Source organism: Scyliorhinus torazame, chromosome 11 (genome assembly GCF_047496885.1).
Source record: "Scyliorhinus torazame isolate Kashiwa2021f chromosome 11, sScyTor2.1, whole genome shotgun sequence".
In the NCBI taxonomy this organism is placed as follows: domain Eukaryota; kingdom Metazoa; phylum Chordata; class Chondrichthyes; order Carcharhiniformes; family Scyliorhinidae; genus Scyliorhinus; species Scyliorhinus torazame.
The window spans coordinates 184,289,295-184,313,848 of NC_092717.1; the positions used below are offsets into that span (position 1 = coordinate 184,289,295).

Sequence of the window (24,554 nt, forward strand, 5' to 3'; positions counted from 1 at the left end):
TCCTGAGAAAACAGGTTCCAGCCTTCCCGCTGCTGCCGCCATGGGGGATACAGGATGGAGTAGTCTCCAGTACCTGGGTGGGAGAGGGGAAGGTTTCAGATATTTACCAGGAGCTTTCGGAGGCGGAGGAAAGTCCGGTGGAGGAGCTTAAGGGCAAGTGGGAGGACGAGCTAGGAGGAGAGATAGAGGCGGGTCTGTGGGCGGATGCCCTAAGCAGGGTTAATACCTCCTCATCATGCGCCAGGCTCAGCCTGATACAATTTAAGGTAGTCCATCGGGCACACATGACAGCAGCTAGGATCAGCAAGTTTTTCGGGGTAGAAGATAGGTGTGCGAGGTGAGTGGAAAGCCCAACAAATCATGTCCACATGTTTTGGGCATGCCCGAAGCTTAGAGGGTTCTGGCAGGGTTTTGCTGAGGCAATGTCCACGGTGCTAAAAACACAGGTGGTGCCGAGTCCGGAGTTAGCGATCTTTGGAGTGTCGGAAGAGCCGGGAGTTCAGGGGGCAAAAGAGGCTGACGTCTTGGCCTTTGCCTCCCTGGTAGCCCGGAGACGGATTCTACTAATGTGGGGGGGGGAGAAAGAGGGCAGAATTGTTGTTTTATGGTTGGGGTGTGTGAAGATTGAGATGGGGGGTGAAATGTTTATTATACCATGTTGATGTCATTGTTTATGTTATTTTAATTTTTAATTTTTTTTTTACGTAGTTGAGGCCAAAATGGTCTGTTACTTTAAGGAGAAGTTAGATATAGCTCTTGAGGCTAAAGGAATATTTGGGGGGGAGGGGGTGTAGGATCAGGATATTGAACATGATCATAATGAAGGGCAGAACAGGTTTGAAGGATCGAACGGCCTCCTGCTTCTATTTTCTATGTAAACCTTTGTATTGATAAATGAAATACAGACTCAATGGCTGGGTTCTGTAGGAATGTGCATAATTTATTATAATTTGACATTAAAAACATTCAAGTGTTCCAAAATAGCCTGCTAAATAAGATACTGTTTACACTTTGAAGACAGATTGAGCATACAGTATGTACCTTTGATACCCGAACAGGAGTTTGACCGATCAGTTACTGTAACAGATGGACTAATGGAAGTAGATTTATATGATTCCCCACATCCCAGATTGAAATTACTATTAGCCACTTCCCAATGATGATCTGCTCAAGGGGTTGAATAGCCTACTCACGTTGTTTTACTCTTTCCAAGTCAGGAATCTAGATTGCATACATGATATGGTGAGAATGTTGAAAGTCTATGGACCCAATTATCCTCTACACCGTTTCTTATTGAAATTGAGTTCCTTCTGTGGAGTCAGGCCAAGAGACAAATATCTGGCCAACATAAATTCTCTCATTTGTCAATAACAGGTGCCTATATAACAACTTGCATTTATATAGTAATTTTCAATGCAGTACAATGTCCAACGGTGAACAGTCTGTACTGCAGAACCCAAATTCAGAATTCAAGACAGTTGAACAGTGGAACACTAATCAGATGCCAGTGATTCTCACCAGCCTAGTGCAGGGGTAAATGGGAAATTATACTGGGCTAGTACCTCATCTGTAACCATGACCATATTTAAAGGGACATGAGGTACATGAGAAACTGGTCCACAGGCTTAAAGTTGAAAAACACACGCAGATTCTCTGGTATGTGATAACCAAATGTTCTACTGATTAAACACTGGGGAAGCAACTGTACCTGGGATTCACAATTAGATTTAGAGACAGCAGCCTGTCTTTACATTAAAAAAACAACTTACACAGAATGTGAGCACCAGTCGATCAGTGGAATTATTCAATTTTATGGCTCAGTAAGAGATGGCAGGGATAATTGAGCAGAGAACAAAGGCTTTATTTCCACCCTACCCAGTTATACCACATTGCAAGGGGTTGGCAGACATATTTTTATATTTAATATCTTATTTTTGGTACAATGGAACTGTTCTCAGGATTTTAGTAACTGGTAAAGTGTGACATTTTTACAACAAAAAAGTCCTCACTTTTAATTTTTGCTTTAAATGGAAATTAGATTTATAATAAAAAAGCTAACATATGTAGCAGCTCCTTAAAGAGCCTGTAAGTCCACAATGGGCAGAATGGTTCCTTCTCTGTTGCAAGACTGTCAGATTCTTTGACACGCATTATTTTGAAAGTGAACAAAAAGTGAATTTACTGAATTTGCAGTGCTTGGCTGCAGTGTATTTTCACAGGGCTCAACCAACCATGGCAGAATGAGCAACCTGGAATGCATTAGACTATGTAGTGTGGATTAATCATATTTCTAGTCCTCCTCAAGGAGCCATTCAGGCCTGAGGTCTCAGGTTTTATCAGCAACGCCAGCAATAGGAGCTGGGTATCCCAGTACTACTAGAATAGGGGCAAGGCTATCCAATGATTTCTGTTGTAAAGTGCACATATAGGGAAGCAGGGGAAGGACAGGATGTGCCTCCATGTCAATTAATCAGCTGAGATTTAATATCACAATACATAATTGATGGTTACTTGCTGGTGGTCGCACTATACCGAGAACCAACGTCCGAAACAGAGAAGAAAAACACAGAAGTTTTAATATAACAACTTCATCTCCAACTCAGTCTGTGATGCCTTCAGGTTCATCACACTGGGTATCCAGCATATTCTATACATAAACCAACTGAACCCCTGATGAGATTTCAGTCTGCAATTCACTGTCAGGTAACTTATGTTATATCTAATCCAATTGATTTGATTCCAATCTTTAACTCACTCCAAGTTATCTTTTTATTGAAAAACACAATTAGATTTCATCCTCCAACTCACACTGGGTATCTTTATTCTATACATAAACCATACAAACTCCCTCAATTAAATATCTACCTAGTATTGACATATAGTTTATTACCATACAGTAGCTACCAATACGATCGAAGAATAAAATGTCACTTTGGATCATATATTTAATATTGTGCAATATGCTTTTCTGTGCCTCAGTGACAATTGTATACCAACCCATATTTCATTCTTCAGTTCAATGCTCTCTTCAGTTACAAGATCAGAATATATAATTATACACCCTGATGTTCTACCCGGCGTAGCAGAATCTAGCAGGAAAATTTTACATCGCCACCAGTAGTGGCCTAACCACTAGCTAGTTTCAATGTATAATTCGCTCCCATTACTTTTGATAGATAAAGTACTGATAAGCAAAGGCCCATAATATCTATCAGGTAGTTTCCCCATATTTGGATTGCTGTAAACATTAAACATCTTGATAATCTGGTTATGTTTATAAGCTCTAAAGGATAAACAGCACATGGACGAGGAAGAAGGGGCAGAGCCAGGAAAGCTAACTATTATTATCAGAATGAGTACAGGTTTTACCTGGAATGGGAACAGTAGCAGACTGCACGATCACAGTATATAAAAAATTATTATATCCTAGAAATGTAGAACAATAAGAACTTTTCCGTATTCATACTGACCAATTTATCCCAGAATCGGGTTTAACAGGACAAAAGATTCTATTCAACACATTTAGACCAGTAACAGGATAAATATACAAACAGGGGCTAATTAAGCTTGCCGAAATGGTAGGCAGGCCATCAGCTACGCTTTTCAGTGAGTGCTTCACTTTCTCTGCCAGGTGATGGGATGTTAGTTCTATGAACACTCCCATTGCAGCCATCTAGTGCCAGAAGCAAGCACTCAAAAGTAAGATGCAGCATGGGTCAGATGCAAAACACTCTACAACAGCACCCTTAGTATCTCAGTTTTCTATCTCTCTACACTATAGGTCCCAGTGGTTCAAGGACAGTGCCTAATGCATGGTAACACCCAGTCTGATAATTTCTTTTATTAATACACTTCTGCACTTGAGTAATTGCTGAAAAATAAATTAACATTTGGATTTTTAAAAAAAAAGTGTAATCTATAAAGTATTCATAATGTTAATTAAATGGCTGCCTTTAAAAACATCCAGACTTGATAGATTGCAACCGAGTACTGGCAAGTTACTAATTTCTGTTGGAATGATGTAATGGTTACTGCATCATCTTTGGCCACTGGACACTAACCAACAGACCAGTGAAAACTGGGTCCATTTGCTGCTCCCATAAATGTACCTTTGTTTCACTACCGCTACCAAGCGCTAGACTCCCATGGCTGGGAGAACAATAACTGCCTTACACGCTGAGGAGCGGGATGCACCCTACGCCAACCCCACCTTCGTGACACACCATGGGGGCCATGAACGTCCAGCGGTTCGTATCAGCATCGTACATCTCCATAGAGTTCAAGTTGTACTGTCCGTCATAGCCTCCAATGGCGTACAAGCGACCGCAGCTTGACACAAGGGACACGCGGCTGCGACGAGTGTTCATGGGGACAAGTGGATACCACTGGTCTGAAGAAGAATTGTAAACTTCCACAATACTCAGAAAGCCCGAGCCATCATAACCACCGCAGACGTACATCTGGCTGCCCAGGGATGCAGCCCCATGGCGACAGCGTTTATTGAGCATGCTCGGCACAGGGTACCAGGTAGTGGTGTGATGATTATAACATTCAACCTGTTTCAATTTAAAAAAAAAAGAGAAATCATTTCAAAAACAAAGTCAAGACCGTGTAAAAGCCATTTGGCCCATTTTACTAACTCATCTAGATTAAACAAGAGCTCGCACAACCCATTATCCAAATTCTCAATTGTTTCATTTTTACCTTCAAAACCCAGAAGAGAACCTCACATCTGGATAGGGCTTTTGCATTTATTTCTGGGATGTGCAAGTTGATTGCAAGAATAACAATTATTGCCCATCCAAAGTTGCCTGCACAATGGTGGTGATTATGGGCCTTTTTCTTGAATGGTTAGATATAGAGAGTTCTGGGATTTTGACCCAGTGGTTATGAAGGAACAGTGGTAGATGTTCAAGTCAGCATGGTGTGCGACTTGAACGGGGAACTTGGAGGTGGTGGTGTTTCCATGCACCTGCCTCATTTCTCCTTAAAGGTTGTGCAGGTTGTGGGTTTAGGATTTGCTGCAGTGCATTTCTACACAGTACATACTGCAGCTACAGTACCCCTGTGGAAAAGGGAATGGATAAATGCATGTGCTGCAGCTGCATCTATCCAGGTTGGTGAGGGTGAAGTCCTAAAATAATTTTAGCCCTGGCTACAAGAGTAAAATATACCAGTCTGCTCAGAACCTGATATTCTTTGTAACTGCTCCACTTGGCAAAAGTGAGCGCAATAAAAGAGGGGACAAAATGATTGAAAATGCTGTACTTGTGATCCAGCTGCTTGGTTTTTGCACTTATGAAATGTTATCACGTGGATTATGAGCTTCTTTCTTCATAGAGTCATAGAAAAGTTACAGCACAGAAAGAGACTATTCAGCTCGTCGGGTCGGTGCTGTTCAAAAAATAGAAAACTAGCTGCCCATTCTAATCTTACCTTCCAGCACTAGGTCCATAGCCTTGTAGGTTAAAGCACTTCAGGTGCAGATCAGAAACCTTTTAAATGAGTTTCTGTTTCCACCACCAAACCAAACAGCGAATTTCAGAATTTCACTCTGGGTGAAGAGGTTTTTCCTTATGTTCCCTCTAACCTTCTTCTACGAATTAGCTTAAATATGTACCCCCTGGTGACTGGCGTCTCTGCTTGGGGAAACAGGCTTTCCTGTCTACTCCATCTGTAGGCCAGTCATTCTTTACAACTCAATTAAGTCACTCTTCTACCTCCTCTGTTCTAAGGAAAACAACCCTGGCCTATCTAATCTTTCCTCATAGCTGCAATTTCAAGAACTGGCAACATTCTTGTAAATCTTCTCTGCACTCACTCTAGACAATTATGTCTTACCTGTAATATGGTGACCAGATCCATACACAAATTTCCAGTTGGGGCCTAACCAGCGTTTTATACAGTTCCAGTGTTACATCCCTACTTTTGTATTCAATACCTCACCCAATAAAGAAAAGCATTCCATACGCCTTTTTGACTGCCTTATCCATTTGTGCTGCCACCTTCAAGTACCTGTGGGCATGCAGTCCAAAGTCTTTTGTTTCCCCTATCCTGGATAAGTTTGTCTCTGCTTTAACATCCAGCATTTTTCTTTGGCGAGACATGTCTACACTATGCTCATAGAATCTTGCTTTTGAATGCCTCCCATTGATTTTCCTTCAAGTAGCTTTATTTAGAATTTGCACTTTTGTTCTATTTTTGTCCTTTTCTACACCAATGCTAAATCTAACAGTATTATGGTCATGATCTCCAAAATAGTCACCCACTACCACTTCATCCACTTGCCCAGCTTCATTTCCCAAGACTAAGTCTAGAATTGGGCCCCCTCTCATTGGCCTTGTTTCATGCTGGCTAAAAAGGATTTCTTGAATGCAGTTCAATAATTTTATGCCCTTTGTGCCTTTGACATTATTTGCATTCCAGTTGATATGAGGGTTGTTGAAGCCCCCAACTATTATTGTCCTATTGTTTTTGCGTACATATTTGGTGTTCTGTTTCCCTCTCACTAGGTGGGGGGGGGGGTCTACAGTACACTCCCAGCAATGTGGCTGCTGCTTTTTTATTTTTGAGTTCAACTCATATGGCCTCATTTGATGCTTTATTTAGTATAATATTCCCTCAACAGGATTTTTACTCTTGTAATTTATGGTATCAAAGCTGTTACCTTTCCTCTCCGATAAATCCCAGAACTTACCGTATTAAATATCTGAAGTCCATCATGCCCTCCAGAGACATAGATCCTCCCTTCAAATACAGTGACGCCTGCAGCACTGCGACAGGCACTCATTGGAGTCACAGTCACCCATCTATTGGGAATTGGAGCAGAGAAATAGGTTAGCAAAATTATGTCTCTGAACTGCCCCTTTTTTGCTGTTGATCTGAAATTGACCAGCATAAATAGTTTAATCCTCTTCACCTTATCAAAACCTTCAGAATTTTGGAAACCTACCTCTCTGATCAAGCTTTTAGTTAGTCCTCTTAATGCTTTGTTTTGGCATCTATTTCTTAAGCAATTCTGGGGGATACTTTAGGATTTGTTTTACCCAAAGGGGTGATACAAACAAACTCCTGTTGACATCATCTCAGTGAATCTCCACAGATGATAGCGGTGGCTCAGTTCATATCATTTTTGCCTCGGAGCCAGAAGCTGTGGGTTCAAATCCTACTCGAGAGACGGGTGAACAAAATCTATCCTGACAGGGTAGTGCAATGCTGAGGAAGTGCTACACTGTCGTTGGTGCTGTCTTTCAGATGAGATATTGAACTGAGACCTTTTCTTACCTCTCGGGTTGGTGTGAAAGATCCCACAGCACTAAAGTGTCTTGGTCAGTATTTAACCCTCAACATACATCATTAAATAGACAATCTGTTCATTAACTTTGTTACGATCCAATTTGTTGTTATAACATTTACAAACTCACTTTCATCCGTGGAAGATGATTTTCAGCGCCAATCAGGTTTGCTTTCAATTGCTTGTTATCTGCAATAAGTGTCTAATCTTTCTCCACAGTAGCTTTCAAAGTTTGTTAAGATCATCATTAACTGCTTGTAATACAGTTGCCACCTCCACAAGCCAAATCATTACCGAAGGTAGGGCAGCATGGTGGCGGTGGTTAGCACTGCTGCCTCACAGCACTAAGGTCCCGGGTTCGATCCCAGACCCGGGTCACTGCCAGTGTGGAGTTTGCACATTCTCCCCGTGTGTGCGTGGGTCTCAGCCCACATCCCAAAGATGAGCAGGGTAGGTGGATTGGGCCACGCTAAAACGCTCTTAATTGGAAAAGAGAGAATTGGGCACTTCCTTCTTCCAGATCATTAATGTATATCGTGAATTGCTGAACATTGAACCCTGCGAAACACCGCTAGTCACCAGCTGCCATCTTGAAAAGGACCCCTTTATCCCCATTCTCTGCCTTCTGCCAGTCAGCAAATCCTCTATCCACGCTAGTGCCTTGCCCCTAACACCATGGGCTCTTGTCTTATTTTGCACCTTGTCAAAGGCCTTCTGGAAATCCAAATAGATCACATTCACTGATTCTTCTTTGTCTAACTTCCTCGCTACATCCTCAAAGAATTGTAAGAGATTTGTCAGGCATGACCTCTCCTTGATGAATCCATGCTGACTCAGTGCGGTGGCAGTGTGGTCAGCACTGTTGCCTCAGCGCCAGGGACCAGGGTTCAATTCCGGCCTCAGGTGCTGAGTTTGCACTTTCTCCCTGTGCCTGCGTGGATTTCCTCCGGGTTGTCTGGTTTCCTCCCACAAAGATGTGCAGGTTAGGTGGATTTACTGTATTAAATTGCCCTCTGGTATCCAAAAGTTAGGTGGGGTTACGGGGTTAGGATGAGGGCCTGAACCTAGGTAGGGTGCTCTTCAGAGCGTTGGTGCAGACTCGAATGGGCAAATGGCCTCCTCTTGCACTGCAGGGATTCTATACCATGCACTTCTAAGTACTCCACAATCTCATCCTTAGTAAAGACTCAAAATCTTAACCAACAATTGAAGTCAGGCTAACCAGCCAAAATTTCCTGTTTGCTGCCTCCCTCCCTTATTAAACATGGGTGTTACATTAGCCATTTTCCAATCCTCTGGGATCCGCCCTGCCTCCAGTAATTCCCAAAAGATCACCACCAATGATTCCACAATCTCCTCAGCTATCTCCTTCAGAATCGTGGGGTGTAGTCCATCCGTTCATATTCTGGTGATTTATCCACCTTCAGATTCAGTTTCCCCAGCACCTTCTCCTTAGTGATGGTCACTTCATTCCCCTCTGCCCCCTGACTCTCTTGAAATTCTGATGTGCCACTAGTGTCTTCCACTGTGAAGAGTGATGCAGAGATGCATGCAAACACCACCACCAGGTTCCCCTCCAATCAGACACTATCCTGACTTGGAACTGTATCGCTGTTCCTTCATTGTCACTGGATCAAAATCCTGGGACTTCCTTTCTAACAGCACAGTGGGTGTACCTACACCACAAGGATGTCAGTGGTTCAAGTCAGGAGCTCAGCCCCACCTCCTCAATGGTAATTAGGGTTGGGCAACAAATGCTGGTCTAATCAGCAATGTCCACATCCCATGGATGAATGAAAGAAAACACAATCTTTTGATTTGGAGACAAACGTGCTATCTGCTGAGCAACAGCAAATGGCACCAATAAAACAATATTCTTTCCTTCAACCAGCATCCCCTCCATGCTACATTCTTTAATACATGCATATTAATTATAACAAAGCTGACATTATTGAGCCCTTTTAAAAAATCTACGTTGTCTTGGGAGTGTCGCTTTAAGAAATGTTTTTGTCTTATCACATGGCCTCAGTGATGTCATTGCATGGGTGGAACTGGGCTGTGGCTCTGAGTTTTTACTTTCGCTTTTTGGATTGGTTTGAACTGCACAGGTTGAACAAAGTGTCTCTCTATCTTCATTTTAAAAGCAGTTTTCAGACTACTTGGTAACTTAAAAGAGATAATTGCTTTCTGGAAGGAATTCAAACCTCCTGTTTGAAAAGGGGAACAGAGTATCAATAACCAGTCTTTACCAGTAAGAATGACGTGTGCTGGGCCACACCTTTGAAAAGGGGTTTCTGGTTTTACTTGGATTTTGTTATTGAATTGGAACAGTTAAGGGGGAATTCATTAAGGGTTATACATAGATTACTGTAGCTGCGTGAGGTCTTTATGTTTGTCGTTGATAAAAAATTCTTACTGTGTGTGTTTATACAAGTGTTAACTAAATTCTTGAATAAAGCTTGCTTTGTGATTAAAAGTGCCCAAGAAGTCTGTTGAATAACAGCTGAGAGGCAGGCTCTTGTGCTCATCATAACCAAAATTAATAAACAGTTGTAGGTCAGGTGAACTCTATGATATACTTTGGAGTTTTCTAAACTCTGGCCCATAACAACGTACTCAACATCCATAGTATCTACTTTTATCAGTAAATCAAAGAACACCATTAAATTTGTCAGGCAATACCTGCTTTTTAAAAATTCATACTGTCTGTCGTTCATCAACTCGTTTCTTACTAGGTGAGCTTTAATTTATCTCAATAAAAATGCAATGCGCCGTACATGCTACAATTCAAAAGTTACCAGCATACATTACCTGGTTTAATCTCTTTCTCTATTCTTAAAATACTAGTGTTACAATGGCAACCGTGCATTCCTCTGGTACAAGGATGTTTGAAAATGATCAGAGCCTCTATGGTTTCCTCTCAGCATTCTGATGCAGCCTTTCCACTATGTGCTCCAGCAACACAGTCAACACTCCTTCCTCATCTATAGGTTAATTACTCTAGATTAATCTAGGACAAAGGTTCGGTGCAACATCGTGGGCCGAAGGGCCTGTTCTGTGCTGTATTTTCTATGTTCTATGTACTCCACACCTCGTCTCAATTCCACCCCACTATTACATCCTTCCATGAGAAGTGAGGCAACGTACGCATGTATTTCCGCCATTGCTTCTTGAACAAAGATTTCCTTTCTCATCCTTGATTGACCCATGGTTATAAAATTATAAAAGGCACCATTAAGATTTCTTACTTGTCAGCTTCTGGACTGTAACATTCCACTGAATTGAGGGAGGAGATTCCATCGTATCCACCGCAAACATATATGTGTCCATCCATGACAGCCGTCCCCATTGCACTGAAACAAACAGAAGGGTAAGATGCCAACTGTTGACCTCACTCCTGAAACAGCCAGTACCCATTCATATGATAAAAAGAAACAGATCCTCCAACCGTATGTGTGAATTAGAATGACCCATCCACCCATGTACTCCACCCCAATTTGTCAATTGTCAGATGGAATTGGCACTTCCAATGTTCTCTCTGGGAGTCGAGCCCATGGGTTGATCACTTTGTGAAGAATTTCTTGATGCCAGTTCTAAATTTCCTCTTCACCAGTTTGAACCTGCCCCCTGGTCTCTTCACAATTAAAGTAATCTTCTAGATTTACCTTTATTTACCATTTATTATCTCTTTAACATCACCCATCAGGAACTTCTTTCCAAGCTTAATAATGCAAGTCTCTCCAATCCTTCCTCACAATTCAGAAATTTGTGGGCAGCACGGTGGCGCAGTGGGTTAGCCCTGCTGCCTCACGGTGCCGAGATCCCAAGTTCGATCCCAGCTCTGGGTCACTGTCCGTGTGGTTTGCACATTCTCCCTGCGTTTGCGTGTGTTTTTCCCCCAGATAGACAGACACACATTTTTCATGAGATAGCAGAAAATGGTGAAGGACAGAGAGGCGATGAATGCAGGTTTCCACAAAGCTGTTGACCGTACCCAAGCATTCCTACCTGCGCTTACTGTTCATGCTGGCCACTTTGGTCCACTTGTCCATCTCTGGGTTGTAAACTTCCACTGTGCTCAACCTTGAATGCCCATCAAATCCGCCTATTGCATACAAGAGTCCATTGACCATGGCCACACCCACGCGACTCCGGGTGGTCGTCATCTCCTGACACCGCTCCCATCGATTAGCAATGGGGTCAAATACCTCCGCCACGTTCAAAGAGTCGCCTGCAAAGTTAAACACAGCGGGACAGCTAGCATTTATAATGAAAAATGTAAATGTACAGTTAGCTCCATAGGGTTCCTATATTCTGGTAAACGATTGACACGTGTATGAATAGGGCCAGAGTCAGAATATTAAATAATATATACATAGGGAAAGGAAATTATTGGTTAGGCTTGCTCTCAGGTCAGCAACTTGCTTTTCCTGGATCAGGTGGCTGTAAGGGTAGAGTGGTGTTGTGGACCCCACTGTTTTCAGTGAGAACAATTTGGGATGCACAGCACCGCCCTTTAGTGACAGTTTACTGCAATGCCAACCAACTTCTGGTTAAGACATTTTGTTTTGTATTTTAAAATTTTGCCAATTTACTCTTTGCCTTGCCCCTAGCTGACCGAGACAAATCCTTGGTAGGTTACTATACGAATTGAGCAGTGTTTCTTCCACTCATTCCTCATGAGTGAGCCTCGTCAGTGAACAACCCAGCCTAACCTCTCACTTCATATATTCAGGTGTCTGATCTAACACAAACACAGACAGATACCCTCTCCCACACATACATACACCAGACACAGACATACATCGATAGCACCCCCACACCAGACCCCCTCAGCCCCATTTATTTTTTAATGTATTTTATTCAAACGTACAAAAACAAAAATAAATCAAGGAACATTCTCCACATCTCAGTTCACAGTTGTGCAAGTTCTACCCCTTTTTCGCTCCCCTCCGCGACAAACCATTCCTCAAACACGGTCATAAACATTCTCCACCGTGTCTCAAAGACCTCTGCTGATCCCCTCAATTCGAATTTAATCTTCTCCAGCCGGAGAAAGTCAGACAAGTCTCCCAGCCAGGCCGCTACCCACGGTGACATTGTCGACTGCCAATGCAGCAGAATCCTTCGCTGGGCAACTAGAGAGGCAAAGGTCACAACGCTGGCCTTTCTCCCCTCCATCAGATCAGGAATTTCTGACACCCCAAAAATTGCCACCATAAGGTCTGGCCCGGCCTCTACCCACACTATCTTTGATAATATTCCAAACACCTCCTCCCAGTATCTCTCAAACTTCTCAGCCCCAGAACATGTGCGTGATTTGCTGGACCTCGCACTTATCTGCCATCCCCTGGAAGAACCCACTCATCCTCGCCCAGGTCATATGTACCCTATGCATCACCTTAAACTGAATCAAACTCATGAGCATGAGGAGGTCGAATTCACCCTACGCATCTTCTCCCCCAATTTCTCTTTAATCCTCACCACCTATACTCCCCCTGTTCCCCCAGCCACCCCTATATATCCCGAATCCTACCCTCCCCTTCCATATCCGGGAGCAGCAACCGTTCCAATAAGGTGTACTCCGACAGCTTGGAAACCCTCTCCATTCCTTCTGCGCAAAGTCCCTAACTTGCATATACCCGAATTTGCTTCCATTCGGAAACTCTACCCTCTCCCGCAGCTCTTGCAGACTTGCAAACCTCTCCTCCAGGTATAGATCCATCTCCCTCACCAGCCTCACCTCTCTCCACCTCCAATACATGCCAGCTGTCACCCCTCCTCCATGTATAGATCCCTCACCCTCTCCAGCACCACCTCTCTCCACCACCAACACATGCCACCCGTTTCCCCCAGCTTAAACCTGTGGTTCCACTCCCTATATATCAGGTAAACTGCACAATTTGTTGCGAAACTGAAGTGAACACATGGACAATTGGACTGGCCAAGCTCCTTCAAGATGTTGAAAGTTGCATCCCGTACAACTCTTGCTGAATTTCAGAGAACGGGTTATTTGCAGCAGGAGGTTCATCTCTAATGAATGATTTCTGAAAAATGTCTTGTGTCTCCAATAACTCTGCTCTATTTTCAGATGAGAGCCCAACAATATATTAAAATGTTGTCATGAAATGTCCCTCAAAGGAGCCAGACTAGTCCAGACCTTTTGAACATTCCGAGTTAACACAGACCAGCAGAATTGAGGCCTCCCACCGCGTAGATCAGTCCAGCAATGGAAGTGCAACATCTTGGCCGTGTTTTGAAAGACGGCAGGTGAGGGCGACGCTCGGGCATCAGGTGGTAGTCCTTTGCCTCGTCAACAAGGTCCCTGGAAAACAAAATGGCAGTCCTGAAATCCAATATGAACTCCCCTATTTCTAGAATTTTCTTCCCATCTCCAGAATCATTTCATCTGAGTGGCTGTTCAAGATCCTGAAGAACTTTATGTGCCAGCATGCTAATGGAGCATCCACAGGAAGAGCAGAATCACAGCCGAGACTAATCTGGGCCTCGCCAACATCCATACAGCAGGTTATGACTAGATGGCTAACCAGAGCAAGCACTCCAAATGTTCTTCCCCCAACTCCTCTTCCAAGTAGGAGTGCTGAAGCCAACCAGGGGCTGGTTTAGCACAGTGGGTTAAACAGCTTTCTTGCAATGCAGAACAAGGCCAGCAGCGCGGGTACAATTCCCACACCGACCTCCCCGAACAGGCGCTGGAATGTGGCGATTAGGGGCTCTTCAGAGTAACTTCGTTGAAACCTACTTGTGACAATAAGCGATTATTATTATATTAATTTTATGTACCAAGGTGGATTTATTAATTCAGCACCAATAAATAATGAAAGATAGCTTCTACTTCATTTGCACTTTCCACTTTCCAGGGCCACAGTGTCATATATTTCCCCCATTCACCATTTAAATTGAAAAATATGGAAGAATAATAAACTTTCATTTGCACAGCACCTTCAGCTTCAGGACGTCCCAAATCCCCACAGCCAATAATTCATGCATCCGCAATGTATGAAAAGTGACAGCTTGCACGTATCACGTTATCCCCCAAAAATGAAATACTGACCAGGCCATCTGCTTTAGGGAGATTGGTCGAGCATGAATATTGGTAGAGACACCAAGTAGAACTGTTCAAATTTACACAGGTAGACTGGAACTTGGTTTAATCTGAAGGACTCAAACTCAAACAGAGCAGTCCTCCATCAATACTACATTGAGCTGGGCTTCCAGTGAGGGGGATGTGCTGAGCTGACGCAGGGAAAGTGGCTTTCCTCTGGGAACTCAGGAGAATTAGCATTTTTTGCACGAAAATAGCCCGCCAAACCTGTTGAACCCACCCCCCAACAAGACAGCCGCAATTACCGAGAAATGCCCAGCAATAACTCCAGAACCCGAAAGGATGGCAGTGCCAGCCTGGAGACGGGGAACGTAACGATGGCGAACAAGAGGAGCTAGTCGGAGATGGCCACACCTGAAAGAGCTGGGCCACCGGAATCCATGCCGGACTATCCACCGATAAGCGAGTGGATGGACATCCTGACTCAGGGGCTCCAGAAACACAGAGATGCCATCAAGCTGGAAATGATGAGGACAGTGAAAGCGGTGGTCGCAGACACCCTTCTAGGTGGCGTTGGAGAAAACAGAGCGACGACTGGAAGTGCAGGAGGCAACAATCATAGATAAAGCGGCGACTGGCCAGAGTGAATGAATCGTCTCCCTGGAAACATAAGGGGCAAAGTTGGTAGTGATGCAAGGGGCACTAAATGGGAAGGTGGAGGACCAGAAGTATCGGTCAGGCCACCAGAACCTCCGTATCTTGGGGCCTACCAGAGGGCATCGAGGGCAGCAACCCCATGGAGTGTGTGGTTCAGATGCTGGGTAACCTGGTCGGAAGGGAGAGCTTTCCCAAACTCCCGGAGACAGACAGCACACAGGTCACTCTGACCAAAACATGAAGCAGGGGAGCAGCCAAGGGCCATATAGCGAATCTGCACTGATACCAGGATCAGAAGAAGATCCTGAACCGAACAAGGCACACTTGGTCCTGCCAGTGGGAAGGCCATTCCATTCAAGTCTACCAGGACATTGGGGCACACCTTGGTATGCTGTACCCGGCCAAACTGTGGGTAACCTTCCAGGGAAAGGAATTCTACTTCACCGCGCTGGCCAAAGCGGGCGAGTTGGTGCACGGACACAGGCTGGGAAGGTAGCAGCAACAGCACCAACAGTAAGGATGAACTTATTTTAAAGAAAAAGACATTTGGGCGGGACAGAGCTGCCTCACTTTCGACCTAGCTTTGAGTAGTAGGAAGGAGGCGGTGAGAGTGGAGATTTGCAGAAACAAGTGAGGGCGGAGAGCGGGGAAGGTCCACAGTGGCACAGAGTGGGGGGAATGGGTAGAATGCTGGCTATGACAGGTCGCACATGGTGGCAGCGGAAACAGCGGCATCAAGTGCAGCCATCTTGGATGACCTTTGGACAAAGAGAAATCCAGGAGCTCAAGGCAGCTGCCACATGGAATATACGGTGAATGCGGTCACCCTGGATGGCCCCCGAACAAAGGAAAATTCTGGAGTGCAGGGGCGGATCCACGAAGCAAGCATTGTTGGTCCCGCAGGAAAGTGGTGTGTGTGTGTGTGTGTGTGTGTGTGGGGTACTTGAGGATTGACTACCTTATAATGGGAACATTGCTGCTTCCAGCAAAAGGAGAGTTGTCCGTTAGACAAGCGGGTAGGGTAGTGGGATACTATATAGTCCTACCCCCATCTTACCTGCACTTGTGACAGCAGCGAACTAGATCGTCCTGCTGGACCCGGTCTGTTAGGAATTGCGGTCGACAGAGGGGCAGGCGCACTTTGGTTAGCAACTGAGGCAAGTAATCCTCACGATTGTCCCGATCGAATCGTACCCAAGCAAGGGCAGCCTCAAAGACCTGGGGATGGGGAGGATTAACACATTATAAAAATAGAACTGGATAGTACTATTCTAGCCCAGCCTGCTGCACCATAGATATTTCCCCTGTTCACCATCATGTCAATAATATAATTACATGTGCTCCCCGACCTATTTGAATAGATTTCATAGAATTTACAGTGCAGGAGGCCATTCGGCCCATCGAGTCTACACCAGCTCTTGGAAAGAGCACCCTACCCAAGCCCACACCTCCACCCTATCCCCATAACCCAGTAACCCCCACTCAACACTAAGGGCAATTTTGGACACTAAGGGCAATTTAGCATGGCCAATCCACCTAACCTGCACATCTTTGGACTGTGGGAGAAAACCGGAGCACCCGGAGGAAACCCACGCACACACAGGGAGAACGTGCAGACTCCGCACAGACAGCGACCCAAGCCGGGAATCGAACCTGGGACCCTGGAGCTGTGAAGCAATTGTGCTAACCACTATGCTACCGTGTTGAATATAGAACATAGAACAGTACAGCACAGTACAGGCTCTTCAGCGCACGATGTTGTGCTGACCATTTATCCTAATCTAAGATCAACCTAACCTACACCCTTTCAATTTACTGCTGTCCATGTACGCCTAAGAGTCGCTTAAATGTCCCTAATGACTCTGACTCCACCACCTCTGCTGGCAGTGCATTCCACACACCCACCACTGTGTAAATAACCTACCTCTGACATCTCCCCTATACCTTCCTCCAATCACCTTAAAATTATGTCCCCCCGTGACAGCCATTTCCACTCTGGGGAAAAGTCTCTGGCTATCCACTCTATCCATGCCTCTCATCACCTGAAGTCACCCCTCTGCCTTCTTCGCTCCAGTGACAAAAGCCCTAACTCCCACAAACTTTCTTCATAAGACATGCCCTCCAGTCCAGGCAGCATTCTGGTAAATCTCCTCTGTACCCTCTCCAAAGCATCCACACCCTTCCTATAATGAGGCGCCAGAACTGGACAAAATATTCCAAGTGTGGTCTAACAAGAGTTTTATAAAGCTGCAGCAAAACTTTGTGGCTCTTCAACTCCCTGTTAATGAAAGCCAACACACCATACACCTTCTTAACAACCCTATCAACCTGGGTGGCAACTGTGAGGGATCTATGTACGTGGACCCCAAGATCCCTCTGTTCCTCCACACTTCCAAGAATCCTGCCTTTAACCACGTATTCAGCATTCAAATTCGACCTTCCATAATAAATCACTTCACATTTATCAAGGTTGAACTCCATCTGCCACTTCTCAGCATCCTGTCAATGTCCTGTTGTAACCTGCAACAACCCTCAATACTCTACAACTCCACCAACCTTTGTTTCATCGGCAAACTTACTAACTCACCCTTCCACTTCCTCATCCAAGTAATTTATAAAAACCACAAAGAGCAAAGGTCCCAGAACAGATCCTTGCGGGACACCACTGGTCACCGACCTTCAGGCAGAATACTTTCCATCCACTACCACTTGCTGTCTTCTTTCGGCCAGCCAATTCTGTATCAAGACAGCCAAATTTCCCTGTATCCCATGCCCCCTAACTTTCTGAATGAGCCTACCATGGGGAACCTTATCAAATGCCTTACTGAAATCCATATACACCACATCCACTGCCCGACCTTCATCAATGTGTCTCGTCACATCCTCAAAGAATTCAATGAGGCTTGTGAAGCATGACCTGCCCCTCACAAAGCCATGCTGACTATCTTTAATCAAACTATGTTTTTCTAAATAATCATAAATCCTATCTTTCAGAATCCTTTCCAATATTTTGCTCACACAGACGTAAGACTGATGGGTCTGTAATTCCCGGGGATTTCCCCATTCCCTTTCTTGAATAGGAGAACAACATTCACCTCCCTCCAATCATCCGGTGCTATCCCACTGGAGAGGGAGGACGCAAAGATCATCGCCAATGGCGCAGCAATCTCCTCCATCGTTTACCATAGTAACCTTGGGTATATCCCGTCAGGCCCTGGGGACTTATCTATCCTGATACTTTTCAAAATTTCCAGCACATCCTCCTTCTTAATATCAACCTGGTTCACACTGTTCTCATGAGCAACAATGTCCTTCTCTCTAGTGAATACTGAAGCAAAGTATTCATTTAGTCCCTCCCCCATCTCCTCAGACTCTAGGCACAATTTCCCTCCACTATCCCTGATTGGCCCTACTCTCACTCTAATCATCCTCTTATTTCTCACAAGTGTAGAACGCCTTGAGTATTCCCCTAATTCTTCCCGCCAGGGCTTTTTCATGTCCCCTTCTAGGTCTCCTCAGTCCATTTTTGAGTTCTTCCTGGCTACCTTGTAACCCTCTGGAGCCGAGTCAGATCCTTGCTTCCTCAACCTTACGTAAGCTTCCTTCTTCCTCTGGACTAGAAGCTCCACTTCTCTTGTCATCCAAGGCTCCTTCACCTTACCATTCCTTCCTCGTCTCAGTGGGACAAAACAATTCAGCACTCGCAGCAAGTGCTCCTTAAACAATCCGCACATTACTGTTGTGCATTTCCCCAAGAACAATTGTTCCCACTTTATGCTCCTCAGTTCCTGTCTAATAGCAGTATAATTTCCCCTCCCCCAATTAAATACCTTCCCATACTGTGTGTTCCTCTCCAGGACTATGGTAAAGGTCAAGGAGTTGTGGTCACTGTCACCGAAATGCTCTCCCACCGAGACATCTGACACCTGGCCTGGTTCGTTGCCGAGCACCAAGTCCAATATGGCCTCCCCCCTAGTCGGCCTATCTACATATTGAGTCAGGAATCCTTCCTGTACACCTGACAAAATCTGTTCCATCCAAACCATTTGCACGAAGGAGGTTCCAGTCAATATTAGGGAAGTTGAAGTCACCCATGACAACAACTCTGTTACTTCTGCACTTTTCCAAGATCTGACGCCCAATCTGTTCCTCTATCTCTCTGCTGCTATTGGGGGGTCTATAGAAAACTCTCAATAAAATGACTGCTCCTTTCTTGTTTCTGACTTCCACCCATAATGACTCAGTAGACAAACCCTCCTCAACTACCTCTTTTTCTGCAGCTGTGGTGCACTCCCTAATTAGCAGTGCCACTCCCCCTCCTCTTTTACCTCCCTCCCTATTCTTCTGAAAACATCTAAACCCCGGAACATCTAACAACCATTCCTGCCCCTGTGAACTCCATGTCTCCGTAATGGCCACAACATCGTAGTTCCAAGTACTGATCCATGCTCTAAGTTCATCTCCCTTATTCCTGACACTCCTTGCATTGAAACAGACACCCTTTAACCCATTCCACTGAGTGCAACTTTGCCCTATCAACTGTCTATCCTTCCTCACAGACTTGCTGTATACTATTTGTGTCTGTTCAACAGCTACCCTAAACTAGGATCCATAGCTCTGGTTCCCATCCCCCTGCCAAACTAGTTTAAACCCTCCCGAAGAGCTGTAGCAAACCTCCCACCCAGGATATTGCTGCCCCTTCAGTTTAGGTGCAATCCGTCCTTCATGTACCGGTCCCACCTTCCCCCGAAGATATCCCAATGATCCACATATCTGAAGCCTTCCCTCCTGCACCAGCCCTGTAGCCACATGTTCAGCTGCACTCGCTCCCTGTTCCTTGCCTCACTTGCACGTGGCACCGGTACCAATCCTGAGATCACTACTCTGCTTGTCCTGCTCTTTAGCTTCCAACCTAACTCCCTAAAATCACTTTTTAGATCCTCATCCCATTTCTTAGCTATGTCGGTGGTGCCTACGTGCACCATTACTTCTGGTTGCTCCCCCTCCCCCATAAGAATCCTGTAGACGCGATCCGAGACATCCCTGGCCCTGGCACCCGGGAGGCAACATACCTTCCGGGAGTCTCGCTCACGACCACACAATCTCCTATCTATTCCCCTAACCATTGAGTTTGTTATCACTATTGCCTTTCAATTCTCCCTCCTTCCCTTTTGAGCCCCAGAGCCAGACTCAGTGCCAGAGACCTGGTCGCTGTGGCCTTCCCCCATTAGGTCATCCCCCCCAACAGCATCCAAAACAGTATACATATTTTGAAGGGGAACAGCCATGAGGGATCCCTGCACTGTCTGCCCGTTCATTTTCCTTCCCCTGACTGTAACCCAGTTACTCTTGTCCTATAGCTTGGGTGTGAATACCTCAGTGTGAATCTGTAAGTCACGACTGACAGAGGCCTGCAAAACATTTATGGTGAAATTAGTATCTTTATTTTAACAGTAATTGTTTAAACCCCATCCCATCCCTCGCATTCCATAAGAACGAGGATCGGGAGTAAGCCATCTGGCCCCTCGAGCCTGCTCCACCATTCAATGAGATCATGGCTGATCTTTTGTGGACTCAGCTCCACTTTCCGGCCAGAACACCATAACTCTTAATCCCTTTATTCTTCAAAAAACTATCTATCTTTATCTTAAAAACATTTAATGAAGGAGCCTCTACTGCTTCACTGGGCAAGAAATTCCATAGATTCACAACCCTTTGGGTGAAGAAGTCCCTGCTAAACTCAGTCCTAAATCTACTTCCCCTTATTTTGAGGCTATGCCCCCTAGTTCTGCTTTCATCCGCCAGTGGAAGCAACCTGCCCGCATCTATCCTATCTATTCCCTTCATAATTTTATATGTTTCAATAAGATCTCCCCATATCCTTCAAAATTCCAACAAGTACAGTCCCAGTCTACTCAACCTCTCCTCGTAATCCAATCCCTTCCGCTCTGGGATTAACCTAGTAAATCTCCTTTGCACACCCTCCAGTGCCAGTACGTCCTTTCTCAAGTAAGGAGACCAAAACTGAACACAATACTCCAGGTGTGGCCTCACTAACACCTTATACAATTGCAGCATAACCTCCCTAGTCTTAAACTCCATCCCTCTAGCAATGAAGAACAAAATTCCATTTGCCTTCTTAATCACCTGTTGCACCTGTAAACCAACTTTTTGCGACTCATGCACTAGCACACCCAGGTCTCTCTGCACAGCAGCATGTTTTAATATTTTATTTAAATAATAATCCCTTTTGCTGTTATTCCTACCAAAATGGATAACCTCACATTTGTCAACATTGTATTCCATCTGCCAGACCCTAGCCCATTCACTTAGCCTATCCAAATCCCTCTGCAGATTTCCAGTATCCTCTGCACTTTTTGCTTTACCACTCATCTTAGTGTCGTCTGCAAACTTGGACACATTGCCCTTGGTCCCCAACTCCGAATCATCTATGTAAATTGTGAACAATTGTGGGCCCAACACTGATCCCTGAGGGACACCACTAGCTACTGATTGCCAACCAGAGAAACACCCATTAATCCCCACTCTTTGCTTTCTATTAATTAACCAATCCTCTATCCATGCTACTACTTTCCCTTAATGCCATGCATCTTTATCTTATGCAGCAACCTTTTGTGTGGCACCTTGTCAAAGGCTTTCTGGAAATCCAGACATACCACATCCATTGGCTCCCCATTATCTACCGCACTGGTAATGTCCTCAAAAAACTCCACTAAATTAGTTAGGCATGACCTGCCCTTTATGAACCCATGCTGCGTCTGCCCAATGGGGCAATTCCCATCCAGATGCCTCACTATTTCTTCCTTGATGATAGATTCCAGCATCTTCCCTACTACCGAAGTTAGGCTCACTGGCCTATAATTACCCGCTTTCTGCCTACCTCCTTTTTTAAACAGTGGTGTCACGTTTGCTCATTTCCAATCCGCTGGGACCGCCCCAGAGTCCAGTGAATTTTGGTTAATTATCACTAGTGCATTTGCAATTTCCCTAGCCATCTCTTTTAGCACTCTGGGATGCATTCCATCAGGGCCAGGAGATTGGTCTACCTTTAGCCCCATTAGCTTGCCCATCACTACCTCCTTAGTGATAACAATCCTCTCAAGGTCCTCACCTGTCATAGCCTCATTTCCATCAGTCACTGGCATGTTATTTGTGTCTTCCACTGTGAAGACCGACCCAAAAAACCTGTTCAGTTCCTCAGCCATTTCCTCATCTCCCATTATAAAATCTCCCTTCTCATCCTCTAAAAGACCAATATTTACCTTAGCCACTCTTTTTTGTTTTATATATTTGTAGAAATTTTTACTATCTGTTTTTATATTCTGAGCAAGTTTACTCTCATAATCTATCTTACTCTTCTTTATAGCTTTTTTAGTAGCTTTCTGTTGCCCCCTAAAGATTTCCCAGTCCTCTAGTCTCCCACTAATCTTTGCTACTTTGTATGCTTTTTCCTTCAATTTGATACTCTCCCTTATTTCCTTAGATATCCACGGTCGATTTTCCCTCTTTCTACCGTCCTTCCTTTTTGTTGGTTTAAACCTTTGCTGAGCACTGTGAAAAATCGCTTGCAAGGTTCTCCACTGTTCCTCAATTGTTTCACCATCAAGTCTTTGCTCCCAGTCTACCTTAGCTAGTTCTTCTCTCATCCCATTGTAATCTCCTTTGTTTAAGCACAAAACACCTAGTGTTTGATTTTACCTTCTCACCCTCCATCTGTATTTTAAATTCCACCATATTGTGATCGCTCCTTCCGAGAGGATCCCTAACTATGAGATCCTGAATGAATCCTGTCTCATTACACAGGACCAGGTCTAGGACTGCTTGTTCCCTCGTAGGTTCCATTACATACTGTTCTAGGAAACTATCGCGGATACATTCTATAAACTCCTCCTCAAGGCTGCCTTGACCGACCTGGTTAAACCAATCGACATGTAGATTAAAATCCCCCATGATAACTGCTGTACCATTTCTACATGCATCAGTTATTTATTTGTTTATTGCCTGCCCCACCATAATGTTACTATTTGGTGGCCTATAGACTCCTCCTATCAGTGACTTTTTCGCCTTACTATTCCTGATTTCCACCCAAATGGATTCAACCTTATCCTCCATAGCACCAATGTCATCCCTTACTATTGCCCGGGTGTCATCCTTAAATAACAGAGCTACACCACCTCCCTTACCATCCACTCTGTCCTTGCGAATAGTTTGATACCCTCGGAAATTTAACTGCCAATCGTGACCATCCTTTAACCATGTTTCAGTAATGGCCACTAAATCATAGTCATTCACGATGATTTGCGCCATCAACTCATTTACCTTATTCCGAATACTACGAGCATTCAGGTAAAGTACACTTGTGTTGGCTTTTTTACCTCTGTTCTGAATCTTAACACTTCGATCAGTAACATCTCCTAAGTTATATTTCCTCTTAACTTTTCTCCTAATTTTACTTGTCGTTGAACCCATTTCTTCATGTAACAAACTGCCGCGTCGCTTACCATTAATGTTTTTACTTCCCGTTTTATTCCTTTTAGTATTCCTGGTCCTATTCACTGAGCTCCCCTCAGTCACTGTACCTTGTACTGTCGCCCTTTTTGATTTTTGACTATGGCTTCTCTGCCTTACACTTTCTCCCTTACTGCCTTTTGTTTCTGTCCCTGTTTTACTACCTTCCAACTTCCTGCATCGGTTCCCATCCCCCTGCCACATTAGTTTAAACTCTCCCCAACAGCTCTAGCAAACCCCCCCCCCCGCCCCGCCCCCAGGACATCGGTTCCAGTCCTGCCCAGGTGCAGACCGTCCGGTTTGTACTGGTCCCACCTCCCCCAGAACTGGTTCCAATGCCCCAGGAATTTGAATCCCTCCCTTTTGCACCATCTCTCGAGCCACGCATTCATCCTATCTATCCTGACATTCCTACACTGACTAGCTCGTGGCACTGGTAGCAATCCTGAGATTACTACCTTTGAGGTCCTACTTTTTAGTTTAACTCCTAACTCCCTGAATTCAGCTTGTAGGACTTTGTCCCGTTTTTTTACCTATATCGTTGGTGCCTATGTGCACCACGACAGCTGGCTGTTCACCCCCCCCCCCCCCCCCCAGAATGTCCTGCAGCCGCTCCGAGACATCCTTGACCCTTGCACCAGGGAGGCAACATACCATCCTGGAGTCTCGATTGCGTCCGCAGAACCGCCTGTCTATTCCCCTTACGATTGTGCCATCCCCTCTTCTTTCTCTGCCATTTCAGTCGTTCATTCCATCCCTCCCATGCATTTTTGATTATTTGCTAATGGAAAGGACTTGGGATTGAGTTATCTTTAAGTAAAGTATTTTAAACTACAAAGTGACATTAACACAAGTTAAAAAAGACCACAGTCTGGTCACAGGTTGTAATGCCTTTGCTGGTCAAAGATGCAACCAACAGTAACTGAAAGGTCAGGGCTTTAAGAAAGAGATCAGGAATAATCCAGTCAGTATTTCTTCATTCCTCCCATACTCTTGTTATGAACAAAC

The 24,554-nt window shown here is 44.7% G+C and overlaps 1 protein-coding gene across 1 annotated transcript in view; it reads right to left on the reverse strand.

Moving 5' to 3' along the window:
* Window positions 1-915: 915 nt before the first annotated feature.
* Window positions 916-24,554, reverse strand: part of klhl18 (kelch-like family member 18) — a 28,452-nt gene continuing 4,813 nt past the window's right edge. Inside the window, exons 5-10 of the mRNA XM_072468140.1 lie at window positions 16,075-16,235; window positions 13,483-13,619; window positions 11,303-11,525; window positions 10,543-10,647; window positions 6,698-6,809; window positions 916-4,556 (exon numbers count right to left, since the gene is read on the reverse strand). Coding sequence (XP_072324241.1) covers window positions 4,170-4,556; window positions 6,698-6,809; window positions 10,543-10,647; window positions 11,303-11,525; window positions 13,483-13,619; window positions 16,075-16,235 — 1,125 coding nt within the window. The 3' untranslated portion in view covers window positions 916-4,169. The remainder of the gene's footprint in view (window positions 4,557-6,697; window positions 6,810-10,542; window positions 10,648-11,302; window positions 11,526-13,482; window positions 13,620-16,074; window positions 16,236-24,554) is intronic.